Source organism: Haemaphysalis longicornis, unplaced genomic scaffold (genome assembly GCF_048455015.1).
Source record: "Haemaphysalis longicornis isolate Haplotype H1 unplaced genomic scaffold, Haemaphysalis longicornis Haplotype H1 scaffold_6, whole genome shotgun sequence".
Taxonomy (NCBI): Eukaryota; Metazoa; Arthropoda; class Arachnida; order Ixodida; family Ixodidae; genus Haemaphysalis; species Haemaphysalis longicornis.
Window position 1 is genome coordinate 26911137 of NW_027526407.1, and position 24513 is coordinate 26935649.

General features: G+C 53.0%; 1 protein-coding gene across 5 annotated transcripts in view; it reads right to left on the reverse strand.

The window, feature by feature from the left end:
- Positions 1-24513, reverse strand: part of LOC144141447 (rab-like protein 2A) — a 135469-nt gene that overhangs the window by 58515 nt on the left and 52441 nt on the right. For 4 of the 5 annotated variants that reach the window (XR_013316605.1, XM_077673003.1, XM_077673002.1 and 1 more), the window contains exon 4: positions 1000-1079. Coding sequence is in view for 4 of the 5 variants with exons in the window: in XM_077673003.1 (XP_077529129.1) it covers positions 1000-1079 (80 nt within the window). In the remaining variant the exon portion in view is untranslated. The remainder of the gene's footprint in view (positions 1-999; positions 1080-24513) is intronic. The other variant, XM_077673004.1, reaches the window with a different exon arrangement.

Genomic DNA, 24513 nt, shown 5'->3' on the forward strand with positions numbered 1-24513 from the left:
TGAACGGAGTAGATAGATAGGAAAGCTCGTCCGTTCTTGAACTCTCCACTGATCCAAAATGTTGCTGATTGATAGCCATAACAATTTTGTGCTAAAGGTGATAAGCTTCACAGCTCGATTCGTGGTATTCGCACTGCATTCAACATTCCTTAAACCTATAGGAAAAGAATAGACGGAGGGCACACAGCGCCATTCTGAAAACCATTGTTAAATTCCACGCTAGAAAACTGAACACACGCATTAGATTCCTTCCCGGATACCACGCACGAAGTTTGCTTGTAGCCCCCTCATCAGTAATATTGCTAGAAGCACACTGTGTTATTTACGTTGCGATACATTCGATTGTTCGACTATACGAGGGAAAACATTTCTTCGCGAGAATACCAAAAATCGGTTATAGTGGATCATAACCACGCCAGCTTTGATTATAGCAGCATTTTTAAATACTGGTCATATGCACATCAATATATATAGTTAAATAATTATATCTTCCTTTGGAATTCGTTACATCATTATTTTATTAACTACAAATATACCATTACTAATATTACCCGCTACGCTTTTACATTCTCAGTATTATTCGCAGAAAACTGGCAGTGGTTTATACTGACTTCAAAAACCTGACTGGAGCGTTCAGTCTACTTTGTTTCTCCGCCCTTGTCCATCGCGCTATTCTTAATTTTTTGAAGCCATGAACCAACTCGCCCAACAAAGCATTCTATTACGTTTATACTGAGTAGTTCACACTACAGGCTGTTGCTGTGGTTCGGATACCGAAATGGTACCGGTCTGAGTTTTTTCCTTGCCATAACGCATTCAAAAGTAAGCAGTGGTCGACGATTTGATTGACCTTTTCCACGATTCGTACTAGGGAATTTACCATTATTCTAACAACGTTATTTATTGAATTGGCAAATGTGCTATACATTACGCAGAAATTGTTTTCGCATATACGCAAGCAGTTTCACAGTACGATCAAGAAATAATCTTAGGTCTCACCAAAATGCACGCATTTGCTTGATGGTAGTAGGAAGGGTGCAGTGTCTTGAAACGTTCTTGACCTGCGGTATCCCAGAAATCTATGACAGATATTTTCAACGTTACTTGCACGTAAGGTCCATCACTGAAAACACTGATTCTCAAGGCAGACAAACGGCAACCACCCGCCAGTACGCTGATATTCCTCCTATTTTTCACGCAGCAGGAGTTTGCTTCAATCAAAGCGGGTGTGCCCAACTGACAGGGAACGAAAGCTTCGCTGCACGTGGAAATTATGCCCACGAGTTTTGTTTTATGGCAATGCAAGTGCCAAAGAAAAGCTCTGCTTTTCTTTGCTTTTTCCTGGTTCTGCAAACACATAATGGTGGCAGATTAACGAGTTGCTTCTTCCTTTAACTCGCATTGCTACTAATTAGCAAACCTTGAATAAGTATCGGTTGTTATAAAAAGACAGCTACACCAAGTATCTGCTCTTCGCGTGTTTTTTTTTTTACAGAACAGCAGTTGACCACCAGTCAGCCACAAGTAATGCAGCGGTTGCTCACTTTCTGCAATGATGCAGCAACACATATGCGTCAGACGTGTATATTATAAGAAGTTCAGTTTTGTGCACCATTTGTGCCCACATTAAAACATGTCGATAGAACCAGCCCGACGCACATTGATGAGGCAAAATCCTTAGCTGTTTCGCGAAAAGTGCCCGTAGCCGTTGGCGACAACACGAATGGTACCAAAATGCCCGCCGCTGCACAGGGAAAATATGCAAATAAAACAGAAAAATGGTCGCCATCCCGCCCTGCGAAAGTGGATGTCCAACAAAGATGTAGTAAACCCCTACAAATGCTGATGAAGAAGGGTATGAAATGTTTCTCGTCGTCTCGGCGGACTTGTCGGTTGGGCTCGGATAGTGTAAGGGTACAGGGTATCGGCACTCTTTTAGATGCAGAGCATCTGATTCGACGTCGTCGTCGTTGTCGTCGGCGTTGTCCACCCCTCCCCCATTCTCCTCGCCGCGCCAGCAGCGCTCTCCGCCGCTCACCCCCTCTCCTCTCCGATAGCGAACACTGTCTCGCGATGGGCATTGGATTGGATTCGATTGGATTGGCTTGGCTTGGATTGGATTCGATTTGGATTGGATTGGATTAAAGTGTATTGTGTTGGATTGTGTTGCGTCATAGCCGCGGCAGACGCGCTGGGGCCGGCGCATGTGCAGTACTCTCTCTTCTGCGGTTTCCTCTCCTTCGGGCGCGCTGCGCATATAACCGGTGTGCCGTTCTCCGGCGAAGCAACATCCACGCTTGGCTCAAACACCTAGAGTCCACGCCGCTTTACAAGTACGCCAACGTCCGTCATCGACTGGGACCGGCTTACGCAGTCCCCTCAACGTTATGCGCGCTATAAAGCGCGGTCCCTTCGGCGCTCCGCCTATGCGTCGCATCTACACAGGGGTTCCCGCGAGGGGAGGTGGGAGTTTTTTATTCTCCTATTGTTCCGTGCCGCCTCCATGATCATTGACCAGTTCGCATTACGTGACATGTGTTTAGACTGCGAAGGTTCAGGGGCGCCACCATTCCGTTGTTTGTGCGTTTTAGTCGGTCAACTCTAGTAGGCTTAGCTTGTCCTCCCTGCTCTCCGCCTGGGCGCGACTGACGCCGCTCGGAATGCGAATCAAGGTAACGCACGCAACAGCATTTCAGCAGCAGAAGTGCGTAGTGTTGTTAACAAACCACCCCCTCAAAGTTAACGGTGAGGCTGTAGATGCGGCAATCTCGCAACACTGATGAACGACAAAGTGACCGCCGTTGCTGACTTGCGTGCCCCAGCGGCTGTACTTTATCTGATCTACTTATCTACTTCATCTTATCTACTTATCTACCTTATCTACTGACACTACGCTCGGCTTCTGTGGCGGAAAATGCTGGGTCCTGCCTAGCCTGACCTGGTATGCGCTCCTCGGCGTCTCGGGCAAGAATTTCTCTATTTAGTGCCGCTAGTCCTGCCTATGGCCTTCAAAGATAATCTGCAAACAATCTTTACCAGGAACCCATGGAGGGGGTGGGAAGGGGGGGCGGGGTCCCATTGCTCATAGGCATCGATTTCGATTCTTGTTTTGTGGTTTCCCTAAACGAATTCTGAGCTCTGTGCTGTATGCCTGCTTTGCCTGACGCATGCGCTCGGCATCTTAGGCCTCGGTGTTTCTGCCGACGGAGATGACACCATTGGGGATTTGTTGCAAAACAATTTGGGGTTCGTGCAGGTATTTAAATCGGGTAGAAGCGGCCACGTGTGCTGACCTGCCACTGTTCCAATACATACCAAGAGTCAGCCCCGTGACAGGTGAGCGCGGCGGCAAAGAATAGCTGTGCGCGCAGAGGAGGGTTCTCACGACGGGGGAGGGGGAGGGGGAGATGGAGTTGCCGTGGGAACGGCCGCCACTCTGCCCGCCGGGGTGATTCGCCGCAAAAGACGGAGAAATGAAAGCTGCCAAGACAAAGACGCAAACCCGATTCAGCAGTGGGGAAGTCTGATAATCGCTGGCTTTTGCCTCCAAGTCGCGCAAGCAGACTAAGTGCCCGAGGAATTTTTTTAAGGTCTTCAGTGCCTAGTGCTGGTCACGCAAGTCGCCATTTTTGCAGTGAGCGTTGCCAATGGTACCGCCTCCAAGAGCTTCCGAGGGTGCGTGGAAGCAAAATTTCCAGGAGTAAAGGCAGCTACCGAGTAAAGGTGAGAGGGAAGGGGCGCCACAACCTTCGCCAAAGACGTGAATGCACGGCTCGCCGAAAATAGCCAGCGGAGCTTTATTCGCTTTTAGTAGAAATTACCACTGATTGTGGGTTGGTCGTCCCAACAGCGTAGACTTAGGAAGCGCCAGGGTTCTTTGCAGTTGCAGGATCGGCTAAATTTTTGCGCGGGTATTGAAGGGGTCTGGACGGTGTCGTTTGAAGTAAAGATGTGACTTGGTGGAGAATTGCGGAACAGCAGTAGGCCAGGAAAAATGGCAGTAACGGGAAGTAAAAAAATTGTGGAAGGTCTACTGGTGCATCTTAGCAATGCGTCAGTATCTCATTCTTTGCCTTGCAAACTTGGGAATCAGCTCGACTCGCATGCTTTGCTTTGCACAAACCTTCAACTCGGCTTTTCTCAACCGCCGTCCTCGAGCCGCATCCTCGCACATGTGCTTCGCGCGATGTTCAGGTCTCAGGCGTCACCTTTGCTGGCTTAGCGGTGGAATCGACTGCCCGCCACTCCTTCAGCAGTCTCGGAAGTCCGACCTTCCCATTCCACCCTTTTGTGCAACCCACGCGGCCCTGCACTCTCTTCACACTCCATCCACGCGACGCACCAACGCGTACAAGCGGTGACGTAATGCACTTTATTGCGCTCGAGCCCTTTCTGGCGGTGGCGGCGAGGCATATGCTGCAGCCACCACTTCACCAGCCGCGCTCCTACATGTAGGAGCGCGGCTGGTTGGCTGTCTTTGTCATTCGCCTGTACATCAATCACGCTCGGCTTCCTCCCTCTGCTCCCCTTGTTCTCGCGTCCTTTTACTGTATTCAGTCTTGTAAGAGTTTACGTCGCAGCTTCCAATGGATGGACTAACGTCAAGTTGAAGGAAGCGAACTGTGTATAGACCCTGAATCGTACTTGTCGTGCCAGGCTACTATTTACTATAGAAAAAATGTACCTAGCGCGGCCATGCATAGCGGTCGTGAAGGGTGAAGTATAGCCACGGGTGCCGTATACAGCAGGTGGCCCCAGGGCCAAGCCACTGTAAGCTGCTTGTTTGTCGGACGTTGTAGAGAGCACATTGCCAGTACTTGTGATCTTCCTGAACTTCCCCGCTGCTGTTTCTGCACAAGTCCAACTGAGGGAAGGCAACGGCTGCCGAGCTCAGTGCGAGCAGCGGAAGGACGAAGAACGCGCAGCTCGCTGGTGAGCTCGGGTTCACCCGTGTAAATGAGCGTTTCTGCTGGAAGAGTTGCTTTTACCGTGGCAATGCGGAAGAGCAGAGTGACGATCCAGGCGCAAAGATGAACAATTCATAGACATCGCGAACATTTTTGTCGTGACCTTGTGATTTTTCAGCCAGGTTCACGACCAAGCTTCATTCAGTGCAATGTAGTAGGCAGTGGCCGATTGGCTTCCAACTTCTCCACCGAATAAACCAGTTAACGCACATAGGCGAACGAACGGAAAAAAGGTACCTAAGCAAACGGAAAAGGATACCTATGCAAAGTGAAAAAGATAAAGGCGGAACTACCGAATGCGTTGTGGGCTTCGACTAGAAACGTGCGATGGAGACGTGTACTGAGGCGTGTATATGAGTGATTTGAGACTCGTGATTACACAAGTAGCAGTACGAAGAGCAGGAAAGTATGCCCCAATAAATGTCTGTTTTGCTCGGAAGATATCTGCCGAGTCATAATAACCTGCCGAGAAGAATCTGCCGAGAGAATAATAAAAAAGGCGCTAAACGCAAAGGGCGAGGAAAATGACCGGACACGTTCAGAAATCACACTCATGCTTTTGCAGTTACTCCAGCAAGGAGAGGAGGAGGAATAAACGTGTATCTGAAGCTGTCAGCCCTGGGTAAGAGTCCTCATTCCAGGACCCCTTGAGTCCGTCCGGCTTCTTGGGCTCGCTGCACCAGCCAAAGCTGGTCGTCAGGGTCCGAGCTGGACAGTGCTCTCTCCCAGTGCTCAGGGGAGGGGAAAGGCAGGGGGGGTAGGTGGGGGTTCTTATCACAGCCCCACATGATATGGTAGAGGGTGCCCGGAGCCTCGCAGAAGCGGCATTGCGAGGAGTACAGAGTGGGGGCCAGAATGTGGGCTCTAGTGGGGTGGGGAAATGTGTTTGTCTGAATGCCTCGGAGGTGGCGCTCTTGTTCTTTGGTGCCAGCAAGGAGAGTGCTTAGGTGCCATACTTTTTTTAATCGCGTACAGTCGCTGTCGCTCTCAAAACGTTACTTTTAGCTCTCAAGCAGGCATGTCACGAAAACAAGTGGACACACCCCGTAGACAACCATCTTCGAAGAAGTGTTTGACGCGTATAGCATGCGCAGCCCTAACGCAGCTACGCCTAGACCAGATGGCCGAAGAAGCTGCCAGAAAGCAAGATCTCCTGGTTGACTAAGCCACGGCCGCTCGATGGAAACTCCATCGAGCGAATGGAAACTCCATCGAGCGGCCGTGACTAAGCCCTCATACACACAGCCGTCACCTTCTCCGTCTCGGCACCGTCACGTCAAAAAACGTGACGGAGACGTAGTGGAATAGCGTTCGTACTGGAACTCTACGTTAGAGTACATGGTCGTCTGCCTTGTGATCAGTTTAGCCTAGAATTGAGCGTGCTTAATCTGAAAATTTAAAAAATGGCTTATATTTTTACGTGTGCCCACTTTTCGCTAAAGTTTCCCGTAAAAATTTGTTTTCTGATTGGGTGGTTTACCTCGGGGAGTGTTCCCTTCGCGTTGACGGAACGGAATTGTAGAGCTAGGCTTCCCGTCACCGTCGCACCGTTTTCCGCGACAAACCGCCCGAGAAACCGCCGCCCATGAAGGAAGACGGTGACGTGACGGTGACGTAACCGGGTGTAAAACGGCTGTGTGAATGAGGGCTAACGCGGCAAATACAGCCCATGCTGTCTACTTCTGGGCGAGTAAAGTTCTTTCTCTCTCCATCGTGCGCTGCTGACTCTAGCTCAAGGCTGACATCCTGCGAATATATCCTTTCCTCACCTGCGTAGCATGGTCCGTTTCATTTGTTCTGCCGCCACATAACATGTTTTAGCCACCTCGTCGAAAGCGGCTGCCACGGTCGACGCGGCAGTTTTCGGGCGAAGGCGATGATAATGAAAGGTGACAAACACTGAAGGCCTTGCCGCCACTGGTAAGATGTATAGATGATGAAGCATGACCCCGCAAAAGCGATGCTCGTCAAGGAAGCTGCGAAATGTCGAAGGAACGCTCTTGGACACGCGCCGGTGTTGTGGGCGGGGGAAGGGGCACCATCGTCACTTGGTCACGGCGGGTCTCGTCTTGGCTTGGGACACGGCACAGGGAACGTGTCCATGAGGCGCTGGAGCTGGGGCGAGCCGAAGCGGTCCAAGAACCCTCAACAAACGCATCAGGAGCCAAGAGAGGGCAATGCTTGAGGGCCGGGGTGGGGATAAGCACAGCTTCCTTCACCAAACCTGTCACGTGGAGGTAGAACAAACGAAACCAACCATGTTAGATAGTGAAGTGCTCTATTTACACTATAGGATAGAGCCCACGCAAGCTACGCGCCAGGGAGAGCTTTGACTCCTTCGAAGATGGTCGTCCATTGGTAGGGGTGTGTTCTACTGCCCACTGTTTCTCGTGACAATAGGAGAAAAAACTGTTCCCATGTGGGAAAACCACGCTCAAACATTACTGCGGGCACTTAAGTCTGATTACATGGTCCTATTGCAAAAGCACTGTGGCTATTGGGTTTTCTTAATTGCGATAGTATGCGCTTTGACATAATTTAGGGAGCCCTAAATGTACAGGTTTGTAGCAGTTTCCCGGAGGAAGTCCAGAAAAGAGCGGTGGTGGGGCTTCCACAACCATCACTGGAGATTGGGGTCCTCCCAGTATGCAGCCTTGTGCCGCCAAGGGGTCGTGATCCCGCTGCAGTCAGGGAAGGGCATGTCCATAACAAGTGATTAGTGTTAGCGTCTTCTTCAGGAGCCTTACAGGAGGGGCAGCAGTTGATAAATGGGGCATCGTATCGCGGTGGCCACGCCAGGGTTACCGCAGGAGATAGGGCCACGCTCGCTCAGAACTTTCTCCTAGCGAGCGAGACCACTGCGAAGGTCTCTTCCACACGGTGGGATGAGAGCGCGTGTGGCGCGAATCAGATTTTCCTTTCGTTGGACAATTTGTTCATGTGGGTCCGTTTTCAGCCAGGTCAGCGGTCGTGCAAAGGACGTAAGGTGACAGAAACTATCCACAGCAATATGAGCGGTGAAAGTATTGCACCAAATCCACGACACTCTGCGTGGCCAGGGGTAGGTGTCTAGTAATTTATGAATGATTCTTGAGGCAGACGACTTAGAGGCTACGCAACGCAAACATCGTATGGCTGCCATTGAATCTGTTTAAAGGTATACAGTAGAACTTCCAGAGACTTGAAGAAGGACCGACGTTAGCGACTGCTGTCCGTACGAGATGGCTGTAAGCTTCGCCAGCACAGAAGGTAAGATGCGGAGTGTTTCTAAACGCTGGTTTGATTCGCTTCTGAATAAGAGGGACGTAGCATCGTGGTAGTAGAAATTCCGTCTTGGGCCCCAGCGTCCACTAACGCCTCTACAACCTGGGGCTGGTTAACAGCCGCCAGTACTGGTCTGCCCGCGGAATGCGGATCTGCCTTTCCGGTCGACCGAACGTGGAGTCTAGTGAGCGGCTGGTTGTCAATCACTTGATGGTGCAGCCATGGTAGTTGTAGGGTGTCCTGGTTAGGCGGGTAGTGAGCGGCCTATGTATATCGCGAACGCCGCTGCCTCAGCAACAAAATAAGTTTGGGCTTACGGGCGGAGCGGCGTTGTGCTTAGGGGTGGAGCGCAATCAGGGTGCTGAGTTGAGCTTCTGCCTGAAGGGATGGTATAGGCGTTATTAGAGGGAGGGAGGTGATCGTCCACATTTCAGCTCTATTGATTGCTTCAAGTCGGGCCCACTCCGCCTGCGCCATGTGCTGGAATTAAGCCTGATAGACAAGTCGACATTGGAGTATTGACCGAACGAGTAGTCAGGCCATTTTGAAGCAGGAGCCTTCGGACTTTTTCGAAATTCGTCGGATAAGACGTAGCCTTTCATCTGCTTGTTGGCGGGTGGATCGGAGCCACAGGGCAGTCGACCCAGACGATGAAATTTATAATCTCAGCACGCCATGAGCCCAGGGCAGTGCGCACAGGCTGGCCAGAGAGTTGTTCGATCGGGGACGTCCCCAGTCGACGAGTGCCTGAAGCACTGCGCACAGGTAGAATGGCTGACTACTGAAAGTGCAAGAACAGCTTATTCACACCACTTCTGCGTTTTAGTTAAACCTTGTTATAAGGACGAGAAAGACCTTGGTGGACATTCCATACCGTAATATTGTCCGCGTACACGACAACGTGCAGGTCTGATATGCAGCCAAGATGCAAGGCAAGCGGCAGCATAACTACATTAAGAAGGAAGGGTAAAATCACCGACCCCTGGGGTACACCACCGACGGGCGTAAAGTTGCCATAACTAGCCCCACCAATCCTTACTGAAAATAATATTTTATTCAATAAGGGCTGGACGAAAGAGCTCTTCCGCGCCAAGTAGGCTATGGAGAATTTCCAGGATGGGTCTGTGGCTGACGTTGTCTTATGCCTTGTGAATGTCCATGACAAGCAACGTCCGCACTTTGTGGGATCGGTGGCCAAGTAGCACCCAGACGAGGTCTTAACCCAATCTGTGCCGGGTGGTACCACTGGAGAGTGTCCATCCACAATTGAAGTCTCGACGCGAGCATTCGCCCCAACAGTTTACACAAGGTGCGCGTTAATGTTTTTGGACGCAAATTGGGGAGATGGTCAGTTTGTTTGCCTGGCTTCGGTACAGGGACAATATGTGCCTGGCTTCGGTGCAGGGACGATATCTGCCCTGAGCCATGATTCTGGTATTTGGCCCGAGATTGACACCTCGTTGATGAAATCGAGGAAACGGCTGAGGGCGGGATCGTCCAGGTTCTTATAAACCTCATACGTAACGCCGGGCCGGGAGACGACCGAAGTTTAGCCTAGTCAGTCGCAGCCAGGAACTCTGCCATGGTGAAAGCCTATTGTATTCCACTGACCGCGACATCAGAAGGAGCGGTATCAACGTGGCGCGGCAGAGGAAATGGGCGCGGGCTGCTGGCAGGAAGGGTGTCAAATGTCGGGTACAAGCCGCGGACCACATCGATGACAAATTGGTCGGGGTTTTTGCCTGATTCCAGGCACGCATTGGCTGCCTCATCCGGAGTGCCACCACCTGCCTCCATTGCCCGAAAAGGGCGCCAGACAGCTGCTGTGGTGGAAGAAGGGCCCAGCGAATCACACCAGTTTCTTGTATCGTCTGGCCGCCGCGGACAGGCGTTGCACACGTCTTCTGGCTGGTACACACGAGGGATCTCGCGAGGCCGCCGCTTCAGCCTGTTTGCGCTGGGCCCGCAGCTGCACGAGGCTGAGGTCATCCTTGGGCCGGGAATCCTCTACCCACGTCCTCTGAACGGCGCTGCTCACAGCTTGTTTCATTACAGTGGTGGTGTCATGGTTGTATTAATGTTGCCCGGGAACTCACCCCAGTTTACAAGTCTGTAGCTCCGCCGAAGCCAACGAGTCAAGTTCTGGGCGAGGCGAAGCCTGATATGGTGATGATCACTGCTCCAGCCTCTCGCTGCCAAGATACCTTATCACTCCCAAGCCACCAGGTTAGTCGGGTGAGTAGGGCAGTATCCGGGATCAGTGCGTCGGCGCGTACGACTTAACCTAGGGTAGCCCAAATCGCAATCCGGCGCATTGAAGCCGCCAGTTACAAGTGTGGGACAGGGCGCGTTCGAAGGGCGCCGAGATGCTAACCAACCCAATCGGCGGGGTGCACGTCCGCTGTGTGGCCGCACACAGCACAATACAAGCATTATTGCGCACCGGACCAGTTGTACCTTTCCGGCAACCACTTCTTGCCAAGCCATGCACCATGCTTCTAAGAGAATCCGAGTTTGTGGATAATTGCCGTGTGTGCATAACTTGCCCGGTGGAGACGTGGTGGAACCACAACGCCGATCAGGCATACGGCAAGCGTAGCGTAGGCTCTAAAATTTGGAAGGCAAGGTTGACCATTCGGCTCTTGGAGCAGGAGAGCGCAAGCTCGAAGTTTGTTTAGGCGGAAACGTTCGTTGTGAGCCCGCAGTAGTTCCACTGTGCTATATATTGTGCCAGGTATAGTTAAATGAGATATAGTGAACTTGGGGTGTCAACGTAAGCACCAAGTCCTGTACCTGTTGCACCACAAACTGCAGGAGCTCTTGGTGTGTGAGGATCGGACAGCCTTTACTGGTTCAGGCTCGGTAGCTAGAGACGAGTCCGACGGTAATGGCTTCATTGTTCCGATGGCTGACGTTGCGACCGACGAATTAGCCGAGCACGGCGCTGGGGGAGCTCCACATGCTGGTCCGTAACCGGAGATGCCTTTCCAGTTTGTTTGTGCCCATTCGGGTAACTAGGCCTTACGCAGGCATCTGAACACGCTTGTCTTTTTCGCCGGCCAATACCCCCTATGAGAGTGATCGGACATTCGGCTGCAACGACACGGCGAATAAGCCATGGCCCATGACCATTTGACGTCATCGTCACTGGCCGATCTCTCTGAGTGGATAGGCGACTAGCCTTTAACTCCGCACTCAAAAGCTATGAATATGTATTACGGTAGCTGCAAGGAACCAGCATCACACACACGCGTTGTAGCAGCAAAGTATCGCCAGAGTAAGCCATACTGCTTTCGCATTTGTACCTACAAAGCCGCGTTTCGCGGGCCATAGTTGGTCGTTATACTTTCCTCTCACCACGTGTCGTTGGTTTTGATTCCAGCTCCTGCCAAGGTTTTCTTAGCTCAAGGCACGTAATATTGTCACGGGCTTTTGCACGTCTTGCACGTCTTTCAGACATCCTTGCGGTCTTCCGCCGCGCCGGCCTCCACCTCAACGCGTCAAAATGCCATTTCGGCGGCCAAGATGCTGGGACATGTAGTTGACGCTGATGGTGTACGACCTGACCGTGAAAAGGTGCGCGCCGTCAAAGAGTTTCCTGTCCCTCGATCTGTGAAGGACGTTCGCAGCTTTGTCGGCCTATGTTCTTACTGCCGCCGCTTCATCGAGAACTTCGCTGACATAGCCCGCCTGCTAACGGATCTTCTGCGGACCGATACCTCGTTCTCGTAGGCCTCCGCGCAAGACACGGCTTTTTCCTCTCTCATTGGCCATCTAACCCGTTGTCCGATTTTAGCCCATTTCGGTGGTACGACTCCGACAGAAGTTCGTACTGATGCAAGTCGCTGTATTGGTCCAGCAACACGCCGGTCGCACCAGAGTGATAGCGTATGCCAGTCGTCCTTTGAGCCCTGCTGAATACAACTATTCTACCACTGAGCGTGGATGCCTTGCACTTGTATATTCTGTAAGCAAGTTCCATCCGTACTTGTACGGAAAATAATTCGCTGTAGTTACGGATCACGATTGCGTTATGCTGGCATTCCACTCTAAAGGACCCCAGCGGACGACTTGGTCGTTGGGCATTACAGCTACAGGAATACGACTATTCGTCGTCTACAAGTCTGGTCGAATGCACAGGGACGCGGACTGCCTGTCTCGTCACCCTGTTGGCCTACCTGACCCTCGAGACAATGACGACGACCCCGGCGTATTCGCTCTGTCAGACTTCCTCACCATCGCTGACCAACAGCGCTGTGATCCGTCGCTGTGCAAGATCATCGAACGTCTCAGCTCCGAGCCGGCCGACCCCTCTACGCGTGCATTTATGCTACGTGATGGCGTCTTGTTCCGCCGAAACTTTCGCGAGGACGGGCCTGACGAGCTATTTGTGCCTCAGTATCTCCGCTCTGACGTCCTCCGTGATATTCACGACGCGCCTACAGTTGGTCACCTTTGCGTGGCTTGGACTTACGACCGCGTGCGTCGGCGCTTTTACTGACCGGGCATTTACCGGTCCGTAAGGCGATACGTCACGGCTTGGGACCTTTGCCAGCGCCGAAAAGTGCCTCGTTTGCTTCCATCCAGCACCCTTCGACCAATCGATGTTCCCGCAGAACCATTCTTCAGTGTATGATTGGACCTTCTCGGCCCTTTCCCCTTGTCCCGGTCGGGAAACAAGTGGAATACTGTTGCCACCGATTATGCAACGCGTTACGCTATGACACGTGCCCTACCCAACAGCTGTGCCACAGACGTAGCCGACTTCCTCCTACATGATGTAATCTTGCACCACGGGGGCTCCTCGTCAACTGCTTACGGACCGTGGGCGGCACTTCTTGTCCCAAGTTATTGATGATCTCCTTCGTTCCTGCCGTACCAAGCACTACCTTACCACCGCCTATCACCCACAAATGGACTTACTGAACGTATTAACAAGACGCTCACGGATATGCTCGCCGTGTACGTGTCCGCCGACCACCGCGACAGGGACGTACCACTACCCTACGTTACTTTTGCTTACAATTCTTCTCGCCTCGATACTACTGGCTACTCTCCTTTCCTTCTCCTTTTTGGGTATGACCCTGCCTTGTCATTGGACACCATGTTGCCTAAATGGGGGGCGTTGACAACCGAATATGCACGAGACGCGGTAGCGCACGCTCATTTGGCCCGCCAGGATATCGACAGCACAAGCAGCCCAGAAGGGGCGCTACGACCCGCACCACCACGATGTGTACTTCGCCCCTGGCACTTTAGCACTCCTGTCGACCCCATCGCGCCACGTCGGTCTGTCTGAAAAAAAACATCCCCCTCGCGAGGGGCACGATCAAATGCAGAGCATTTCTGCGGGGGGGCGCGCCTGCAAGTCGTATGGATTACGTATTGGTTGTTGTTGTTGTAATTGTTGTCTTCCAGCGTAGACATTGTCGATGAAGTCGATGGTGAAACGTGCCGTGAACCCCCTGCCGCGGCTATGACGCAACGTGGAGCGGCTATGACGCAACGTGGCGCGGCTATGACGCAACACAATCCAACACAATCCATTTTAATCCAATCCAATCCAAATCCAAGCCAATCCAAGCCAATCCAATCGAATCCAATCCAATGCCCCTCGCGAGAGAGTGTTATAGCGCCGAAATCGCCACCACGCGAACGCGTGATGCTGACGTCACGATGATGCGTGATGCTGACGTGCGACCGCAGCACGCGCGAACAACATATGTGGTTTAAGCGCGAACCGACCGCGGCGAGAGAGCGCGATGCGAGCGCCCCACCTGTTCTTGCGCGCGAACTTAACGCGGCGAGAGAGGGTGTTGCGCACGTCCCCACCTGTTGTGCGCCCGAACCGAACGCGGCGACAGAGGGCGTTGTGAGCGGAGAGAAGGCGAGGAGGACGCGGGGCAGAGGGCGCACCTCTGGCCGACGGTTGAATGAGTCAAGGATATAAGGCACGTTCGTAACCTTCCGTTCTGTGTCGGCTTTGTGGCTCAGTTGGTAGAGTACCGTGCACCTTGCGTTCCGCCCGCAGAGTCGTAGGATCGAAACCTGGCGCCGGCAAGTATTATTTTTTATAAGTGTAGGGGGAGCGATGAGGACGCGGACTACGGACGCCAACGCGGGTGACATCGTGAGTTACTGAAATGCTCTGCATTTAAAACTTTCACGGGCCCCTTACCGCATCCTACGCATGGTCACTCCGGTGACCTACGAAATTGGGCCCCTCGCACCTTCGCCATCCTCTCATTCAACGTCTTAACTTGTGCATGTCTCCCGTCTGAAGCCGCACCATTCCCGTGATTCAAACTGCCGCTAACTCGTTCCATTGATTGCACCGGGCCGGTGCTCTCGCCTCAGGAGGGTATGTCACGGGCTCTTGCACCTTGGCAGACGAAATGACTTCGACGAAGGAGTGGAGATTATCAGGCGTTCAGTTAGCGCCAACCTCTCCTCGGGGATACGCGCTACTGCTAATCTGGTCACAGCCTTGAGAAAAGAAGAAGACGACGCTGAGAGCCTTGCGGACACGCGCGCTGTTCCTTGGACAATGGAGGTGCCTCAGCCAGCTACCGGCTTGTATTTGCCTGTTAACACATTTTATTACGAACAATTCCTTCGCTGCCACGTCACAATATTTTGAGGTGATCCGCTCCTCACAAGACCTCCTATTTTGTCTCATGGGAAGCATAGTACTTTCGCATGAACAACGGTATACCGTGCACGCTTAAGGTTAAAAATTACGTGGTGCAATCAGGTCTCCTTACGCGAGTTGAATGCGAGAGCATCAGGACAGTGGGACTTGGTGAAATAGCCGTGAGCCTCCAACCTGCCTCCTCAAGTTCGTATGCGGGGACTTGGGTGAGGACGCCGGTAGCAGCTCAAGGCGGATTGCGCCTTGCGCTAGTGGTGGTAGCTGTCATCGTCATTGGCAGATTCGCTTGAGCGAGTATTTCACTGGTTCGAAGGTCATTCAGGACTATGTAACGAGAAGCCACAAATCAGCATAGTGGCACCTTCTCAGAACCGGCCTCACACACAAGCTATTCAGCCGTAAAATGTTGCCGGGGGAAGCCATAATGCCTTCCCGTACAAACCGCGGTGCACCTCGTAAGCCGTATTTCGTGTGGCTCAGACGAACAGCATTGGTTAAATCCCTTGCCTGTCCCTAGGTTCGATTCCCGTTTCCTCCACGGACGGCAGAATGTGGATCGCCTTTGACAAATGCCCGCGAAATGGTATGTGACCAGAAACAATCAGGGTTCCGTCACAGCAGCTGTGCGCCTGTATTGTGCGAGTTTTCTGGTACCGGCACGACAGCCCCGCGATGCAGCAGTAGGGTGTCGCCAAAAGAAGCCATGACGTTTTCGCACTCAAAACAGCCGGGTCATCGTCATTGCCCAATCCCCTTTCGTGGGCCGAGGACCGTTTTAACTCCGTACTAAAAAGCTACGAATGTAGCTCTCGTATTGCAGTCTAAAAAAACCAGCGCGATGCAAACTCAATGTAGCAGTGAAGTGTCACCAGTTAAAACTCCATTGTTTTCGCATTCAAAGCACGTGAGCAGAAACCCCTCAAAAGACGTGTGACAGGGCGTGGGTATCCGATAAATCACCTGCCTGTCCCCGCGGGCCCCCGGGTTCCAATTCCGTTTCTCCAAAGCATTTTTCTTCATTTTATAATACAAGCTTTTCTCTCTCTCTCCCTCTTGAAGCGATCCGTTGCTCATAACGCCGGGCTTTTCCCCTCATAAGGCACGCAATGCTTTCGCAATGAAATAAAATGAATTTCAGCTGTTGCGGAGAATGAGGCGAACCCTGCCAATGCAAAGACAGTGGTTGGTGCAGATATGAAACTTCATTCCAGCAGGCTCTTTTTAAAGGGACACTGAAGTGAATTTGTCAAGCTTCCGTTTTTGCTTCCACTACGTAGACCGGCTCAAATGAACACACTTTCATCGTTTATGCGGGCGATAAGACAATGTTTATTTTATAGAGCCTGAAAGAAGAAAAGCTGCCATGCGTGGTTTGCGGCGGCTGCACCAACTAACCACACTGACGTCAGGTAAAAGTACTACGTGATTGAACGATGTCCAAGATTAGCATTCGAAGAAGTTTCGGTTTCGGTTCTGTGAATCAACATGCATGCATCCGACGTTATCGTTGGATGAGCATTCTCGATATCTCAGTAATCGCCATACCTGATTCTATCACGTAAAATGCGTCATATAAGCCTCCCTGGACAGCTTGGCAATCACTAGCCGAGGTCTACGCAGTGGATGAACGCCCTCCGCGTCCCCGCAGACGCTCAAATTTCATGCGCTTTTCCCTCAATGAAGACTTAGCAGCAGAGCAGTGCGGACGTGTTCCACAAGTGCTCTGTCCTTTTTCGCTAATTTCGTCGGTTAATCAACTTGGATTCTAATAAGTGCATCGACCATGTGTATGAATTTACGTGGACGATCGGGATACTTAATTCCCAGTTAGAGTATCATTTTTTGGACAATTAGAGGCGATTCTGTGGCCCGCGAGGAGCACTCGTCGGTAAGCCTAACGAACACCCGGCCTCGGCCGTGGTAGGCGATAGGCCTAAGACCGCTCCACGGAGACTCGCTCGCCAAATTATAGCTATTAACGACCCTGTCGCTAATTGGAAGAGCGGACACTGACCTAAAATGTCGACCGTTATGAGAATCTAAGTCGACGGCGAGGAAATATCGCCAGAGCAAGTATCCAAAGCGCTGGGGTGGAAACTCGCCGGCGAGAAACTCAGGCAAAAAGGTGAAGAAAAGCTAAGCCTAACGCCAAGTAAGCAAACAGGCCAAGATGGCGCCGAAGCCACCATAGGCGACAGCCGACGTGGCGGAGCCCTCGGGGGCGCCACCGGCGAAAGCCCACGTCACCGGAAGACGGGAAGTGTAAACAAGGGGAAGTTGCTGCGGGCCGCCCGCATGCCGGACCTTCCAAAAGAAGACATCAAGATTGTGATGAGACCCCGGGGAGGCCTCCAAGTAGGAAAGTGTCCCGAGTGGAGATCAGCCGAGCCATCGCCTTGGCGGCGCAAGTCGACCGGGCCGAGGCCAAGAACGACGTCGTTTGCTCAAATCTTCAGCAGAACATCGTTGTCGTAAGCACACCGAAGAGAGAGAATGCCGACAAGTACGCCCAGGTGGAGCGCATCGTCATCAACGGGGTGGTCCACGAGGTGAGCGCGTACGAATCGGCGCCCCACGGTACAGTCAAGGGAGTCATACGGGGCATCCCGCTAACGGACACCGCCCAAGAAATACAAGAGCTGGTGGTCCACGAGCACAACCCGACAGCACTTCAGGCGAGCCGTATTGGCAAGACCAAGTCCGTCGTCATCGCCTTCACGGGGCCCAAAGTCCCAAACTACGTCCGCTACGGGAACCTGCTGATGGAGTGCTCGTTACACCGCAAACAGACAGACGTCTGCTACCACTGCGGCCGCGTCGGTCATCGCATGGATGTGTGCCCCAGTCCCCAAAAACCGCATCTGCCGGGGATGCGGCATCGCCAACCAGGACGCAGACCACACCTGCATCCCCACGTGCGGCCTGTGCGGCGGCAAGCATCTCACCGCCGACCCAGCCTGCAAGGCACGATTCAAGACACCGTACGTGGTACGACGCCGTCGCTGGGAGTGCCGCCGGGCGGAAGACGAAGAGAACCCAAGAAACAGAGGTCCTACAGGGCGACCTTAACGTAGCAGCTCGTCGCGGAGCCGCTCGAGAACACCAACTCGCAAGGGCGAACACCAGAGCCGCCAACGGTCCCGGTCCCGGGACGCCCCAAAGGGGGCTGGCCGGACGCCATCGGCCGGCCCCCGGGGCCGCCGCTGGGAGAAGGTGGCGAGAGGCGGCAGCCGGAGGAGGAGCGGGCGACGGCAGGAGTCCCATTCGAGATCTAGGTCCAGGTCGAGAGCCCGGGGCGGGGCAAGTCGACGGAGGAACGCCGAGAAAAAGGTGGGCTGGACCGACAGGTCTCCCGTCGCTCTCGCTAACGAGGAGTTTCCTCCTTCAAGCCCCCTCCTTTCCCTCCCCCCGCAACCATGAATCAAAACACCGAGACTCGGAAAGAGTGCGGCGAGTGCGCAGAACTCAAAAAGTTCATAGAAAAGCAAAAAATCTCAGATCAAATTGCAGAACATGAAAATCAGGGCACTGACGGAGAAAATGGATGCGCTAGCTAGCTGTAGGGCCGCGGCTCGGGCAGTCAAACCAAACGAAGCGTCCGGGGATGCTAACGCAAAGCGCCACGAAAGGACCCACCCTCGTCTAGTATCGCGCGAGGAGAGGTGAGCCCGTCCACGTCGGCGCAGCCGAACCAAGAGGAGATGGACGCCGAAACCTCGAGGCGCGAGGAGACGGCGACGCCACAGTCTAGTCAGAAACAGCAACCGCCGCAAGGGGGCGACATGGCAGCGATCCTAGCGGCCATCAATCAAATTACGGAACAGTACGGCGTCATTCGAGCCGAACTGCAAGCTATGGAAACCCAGGTGAAGGGCATGTCAATCAAGCAAGAGCGGCAAGCCACCAAGATCGGTGGCGGCAATGACCGCAAAGAGCCGATTTGTGGCCTTGAAAAAGGATCGCACCAGTATAATCAAGGAGACGGTTGCGAGCAGACGCGGCCGCGTAACGACTTCGGACGAAGATGAGCCCAAACCGTAAGAAGAGATCCTGCAGGGGGGAGACAACGTTACTTTACCAATGGAACTGCAGGGGCATCCGCAACAAGGCTGCCGAACTTCAACTACACATTGATGATGGCCTTGACCAGAAGCCGGACGTGATTGCGTTACAGGAGACGCACGGCAGACACAGACTACCGGTATACGTGTCCTACACGGACCCGGAGGAAGAGGGCACGGCGATCCTGGGGCGCAACAACGTGGCAGCAATCCAGCGCCTCACGGCGCAAGAGGGCTGCGAGCACACCCTGGTTGAGATCCACACGAGAACCATCGGAAGCAGCGGAAACCTGTTCATGACAAGCGCGTACTGCCGACCGTCACGCAGGAAGTACGACTTTGACAAGATGGTGAGCCAGGCGAAGCAGTTGGCGGGGAACAGGCCGCTCCTGATCCTTGACGACTTCAACGCCCCGCGCACCACTTAGGGCCACCAATTTCAGTCAAAACACGGAAATGCCCTCGCGAAGGCTATGGAAGACCAGGAGATGGCCCTCCTCAACGAACCGGGCATTGCGACTCGAAGGGGTAACAGCGCGAGCCGCGACACCCTACCGGATCTGTCATGGCTGGCGGGATCCCTAGACGCTACCTGGCGCAATGAGGAGGTCGACCTCGGATCGGATCACAACATCCTGAGCATAACAATCAAGGGACCCAGTATCCGGGCGGCCCTCTGCAAGGCCACAATCACCGACTGGGACCGCATGCGCAATTGGACGGAAAAAGCGGAGGAGATTCCCGAGGAAGAAGCGGAGGAAAGCAGCCAAAGGACGTACACGGAGTGGGCGAAAGATAAAAAACTGTGCTCGATAAGCTCACGCAGGAATTGACCACAACGGCACAGACACCGTTTGTCGATTCCAAGCTCGCCCACATGTGGGCGGCGCGACACTCCCTCACGCGGAGGTGGAAACGCCAGAGACGCAACAAGAAGCTGGTCAAACGCATAGAGCTGCTCAACAAGCAAATCTCCGAATACGCCGCCAAGCGCTGCCGCGAAAATTGGATGAGCACCTGCGACGAACTGCAGGGAAAGCTGTCGGCGCAAAGGACCTGGTGCCTGCTCAGACACCTGATCGACCCGCTAACCAGCAAGTCTGCAACCAATCGCAACCTCACCAAGGTGTTGAACGTCTACGGAGGAGACGGTCAGAGACTCATCGCGGACCTCAAAGCAAAGTATCTGAAGACAGAAAAGGGACAGTTCCCGATACCTGAGGAGTGCGGGGGTCTGGAAAATGCGGATATGGACGAGCCCTTCATCATCACGGAGCTGCTAACGGCAATTGACGAAAGCAACAAGAACAGCGCGACCGGCATGGACGCCATAACCTACAAATTACTGAACAACATGAGTGATGCAGCGGCTCACGAGCGACTAAGGCACATCAACAGAACCTGGGAACGCTAGGAGCTGCCCGCAGAGTGGAAAGAAGCCGAGGTGAGGTTCATACCCAAACTGGGAAAGCCTCTGACGATCGAGAACATGCGACCGATCTCGCTAACGTCCTGCGTGGGCAAGGTCATGGAGCGCATGGTCCTCAGAAGACTCGAAGGATTCCTGGACCAGACGGGCGAGATGCCGGCGACCATGTACGGGTTCCGTCAGCACCTGAGCACGCAAGACGTCCTCGTCCAGCTGCACGAACTGGTAATCAGGAAGGCATCCAGACACGCACCACGCGGTATACTGGCACTGAACCTAAAAGGGGCCTTCGACAACATGTCACACTTCAGCATGCTTGAGAATTTGCGCATGACGGACTGTGGCTCCAGAACGTATGGTTACGGCAAAGACTTTCCGACAAAGAGAACGGCGACCATCCAGATAGGAGAGGAACAGTCGGAGCGAATAGAGCTCGGAGATAGGGGCACCCCTCAGGTATCGGTCTTGTCGCCTCTGCTCTTCAATCTGGCCCTCCTGCCCCTGCCCCAGTTACTAAACGAAATCTAAGGCGTCGACCACGCGTTCTACGTGGACGACATAACGGTGTGGACGAACCACGCGCGGTCCGATGCCTGGGTGGAGGAAGCCTTGCAGAGAGCGGCAACGACCATCCACCAGTACGCAAAAACATGTGGCCTGAGCTGCTCCCCGCAGAAGTCGGAGCTACTCATGGTGCAACCCGGCAGACCGAAGAAAGAGCCGCCGCCAAACGTAGTAGTCACAATAGCAGGAACAGAACTCAAGCTCATGCAGCAGATCCGGATCCTAGGACTCCTGCTGAGGGACGACGGAAAGGTGTACGTGGCTGTCAACAAGATCAAGACAACGTCCGAGCAAATCCTGAACATGATCCGCAAGGTCACCAACCAGAACCGAGGCATAAAATAAGACGAAGCCCTGCGCCTGGTCCAGGCATTCGTCGTATCGCGCATCACGTACTCCGCCCCGTACCTCTAGTTGACGAAGGCAGACCGAGAAATGCTGGACACGACGATCAGGCAAGCGCTAAAGCTCGCCATGGGCTTACCCGCCCACACATCCACGCAGAAGTTGCTGGGCATGGGCAAGCACAACACGGTGGAAGGACTGGTGGAAGCCCACCTTTCCAACCAAAGAATACGGCTGAGCCGAACCCAGCACGGCCGGACCGTTCTGCGCAACGTGGGATGGAAGAGCCAACTGCAACCGACGAAGCAAACGCTACCCCAAAAATGGAGGGATGCAATAAAGAGTAAACCGCTCTCCAGGAACATGCAACCGGGGAGAAACGACGAGAGACGCTCCGCGAGGGCCAGAACACTAGCCCGGCAGCTGGAAGAGGACCCGAAGATTCTATACGCGGACGCCTCGCTCCCCAAACATGGAACTAGAGCGACGGCGGTCGTCACCACCATCGACAGACTGGTCACCAGCGCGTCGATCAGAACGACAAACCCGTCCGAAGCCGAAGAACTGGCCGTGGCCCTCGCCCTCGCACAGCCGAGAGTGAAGACCGTGGTCATGGACTCCAAGATGGCCTACGCAAGCTACCCCAAGGAAAGGGTCTCTCCAGCCGCACTAGCGCTTCTGTCCAGACGCAGGCCACCGGGACGAGCCATAGAGCTCGTGTCGGTGCCGGCTCACTTGCAGGTGGAAGGCAACGAACTCGCCTACCACTACGCCCGAGAACTGACCAACCGGGCCGAGGACGAGCCGGGACTACCGCGCCCCGTCACGAGCTACAGAGACATTACCGAGCTATACAGGGAAGGCAGGTGTAGGTTCCTCGGTCCTCACCGGCACCTCAACAGAAACCAACAGACGATCGTACGCAGACTACAGGCGGGATCGCTCGCGCATCCCGTCCTCTTACACAAAATGTACCCGGAGGAGCACGATATCAAGTGCCCGTTCTGCAAGAGCAAGGAAGGCACCCTGGCACACGTCATAGCCGAGTGCACTCACCTCAAGAACCCCCCACCACCCCTTCCCCCCAACTTCCCCAACCCCAATCTCCGAGAGCGATGGGGGACCTTGTTGTCCAGCCCCGACCTGACGACCCAACTCGCGCTTAGCAGTCAGGGGCCAGGAGCTGCTGGATGCATATGGGACCCGCGAAGAAGGTTCCACCCCATCTGGTGCCTGCGTGCACTAACCACTTAATGGGCTCGATTAAAGTTGATTCTCTCTCTCCCTCCTTGAAGCTTGCCTCACTCATGTCTGCATCGTAAAAAGTGTGTTCGCACCAGGCCAGGGGTCTGTGATTCTGGCCTATGCCCACTGCCCGCAAGCACTCGGTGCTTATGGCAACAACATGCCAACGATAACTCGCTATCGCGTCAGTGAACATGTCAATCTGCGCGCATTCTGCGAACTCGCTCGTGGATCAATGAACGTTACAGCGCAAAAATGGTGAATTCAATATAGCAAACATCAGCCGAGAACGAAGAGAGCAACTTACAAAAAAAGGATGTACTCTCGGGGATTCGAACTTTCGACTTGAAAAATAATATACCTAGCGCTCCAAACCGCTAGCTCGGCCACGAGCCAGCGCTGCCGCGAAGGGAAATATAAGAACCAGTTATAATTTTCATTTATTTTTAGCATTTAAGGCAGCTAAGATGAGTATTTGTTGTATAGCGCTCGTGCAGCAAGCGTCCCCCAAATTTCCACAATTTCTCACGTCTAGCTATTGCATTTCTTAGATGCTTCCTGCGCCATAGCTTTACGCAGTATGGTAAAAAATTCCGTTAATTTTATTTCCTCAGTACCTACATTAACTTCGCCCACTCTTCTCCCGCCTTCAAGTGGCCTTATATTTTCCTACTAGCGTACCAGTCAGCGAAGCGTCGCATGTGCGCTTGTGCAGCGCTTGTGTGGAGCGACCTGGACTTCGAGCTTGATACAGTGTACAAACTAACAAACTAAATAAAGGCACGTTCTTTGATTCACAAACGTGTCGTGGCTCAGTTTCAATTGAGCGAACGAATTGCGACGACCCGTCCGCGGCCGGCGGACTAAACGCTGGGCTGACTAAACTCTGTCGTAAGGTAGGCGAGCCGTGCAGTAGCGCAGTCAAGCCAAGTTATTTCCTCCTGACATCACACGAAAATGCCACAGAAAATGGGCGAGGATGCAGAGAGGAGGACAGCATTTTCGAATTGATTTTTCTGGTGAATAAAGTCGCGCAAATGCAGCGAGAGCGGTCGAAACATTACGGTTCTTTCTCGTTTAAACTAAGTATTGCCACGACTCCACACAACAATATGCGCTCGTAATCCAGCAATGTTTACAAATCACTTCAGTGTCACTTTACTGGCGAAAGCCAATCTAGGGATTTAAATGCGGTCGCTGTTATTTTTTTGGTTGTTGCCAAAGAGAAGCCTAACGTGTGCTCGCCAAAGGGAGCCTTGGACGCGGGCCTATATAAGCCGAGGAATTTAGATGTCTGGTTGGCCAATTATGTATCAAGCCTAAATTAAAGTTGTGTAAAGACAGTTTTTATATGAACAACTTGGGTCTGGACCCAAGTTGTTCGTAATGGCCACGTGGATGCTGGCCAGCATCCACGTGGCCATTGCGGACACTAAAACAAAGTAGCCGCCCAAGGAGAAATGCCATCCGTGTATAAAAAGTTCCAAATATACGCAATTCTTAAGTGGAAGGTTGTGTATCTGCTATCTCATAGTTTCACAACTGTTTCTATCACGTACGCGGTAACATCGTCGTTATGCTGTACGAGATCACAGATTCAATCGCCAATTTCGTACGCTATGCTTCTGATAGGAAACAAATCCTAATACTTTACTCTGTACGAGACCCACAAGGGGCTTTTTGTATAACAAAAAAATGAAGGAAGCTCACACCAACGCGTAAGACTTGAAGGTAGCGAAGCTGCACGCAACCTTTACGACCATCACGACGGTTTAAGTCCACGAATGCAACCTATCTGCTTCTTCTTCGCTGCCGCAACGACCTTTACTCCATCATTTGTGCTATACGCGTGGGCTTCCTTCATTTTTTGCAAGTGATAATCATTGGGCATCACCTTGGAAGGGCGTACGTTATTACTGGTCTTTCTCGTTTAAACCAAGCATTGCCACGATTATGCCGATCGCTGGAGTCTTTCTCGCTACGAGC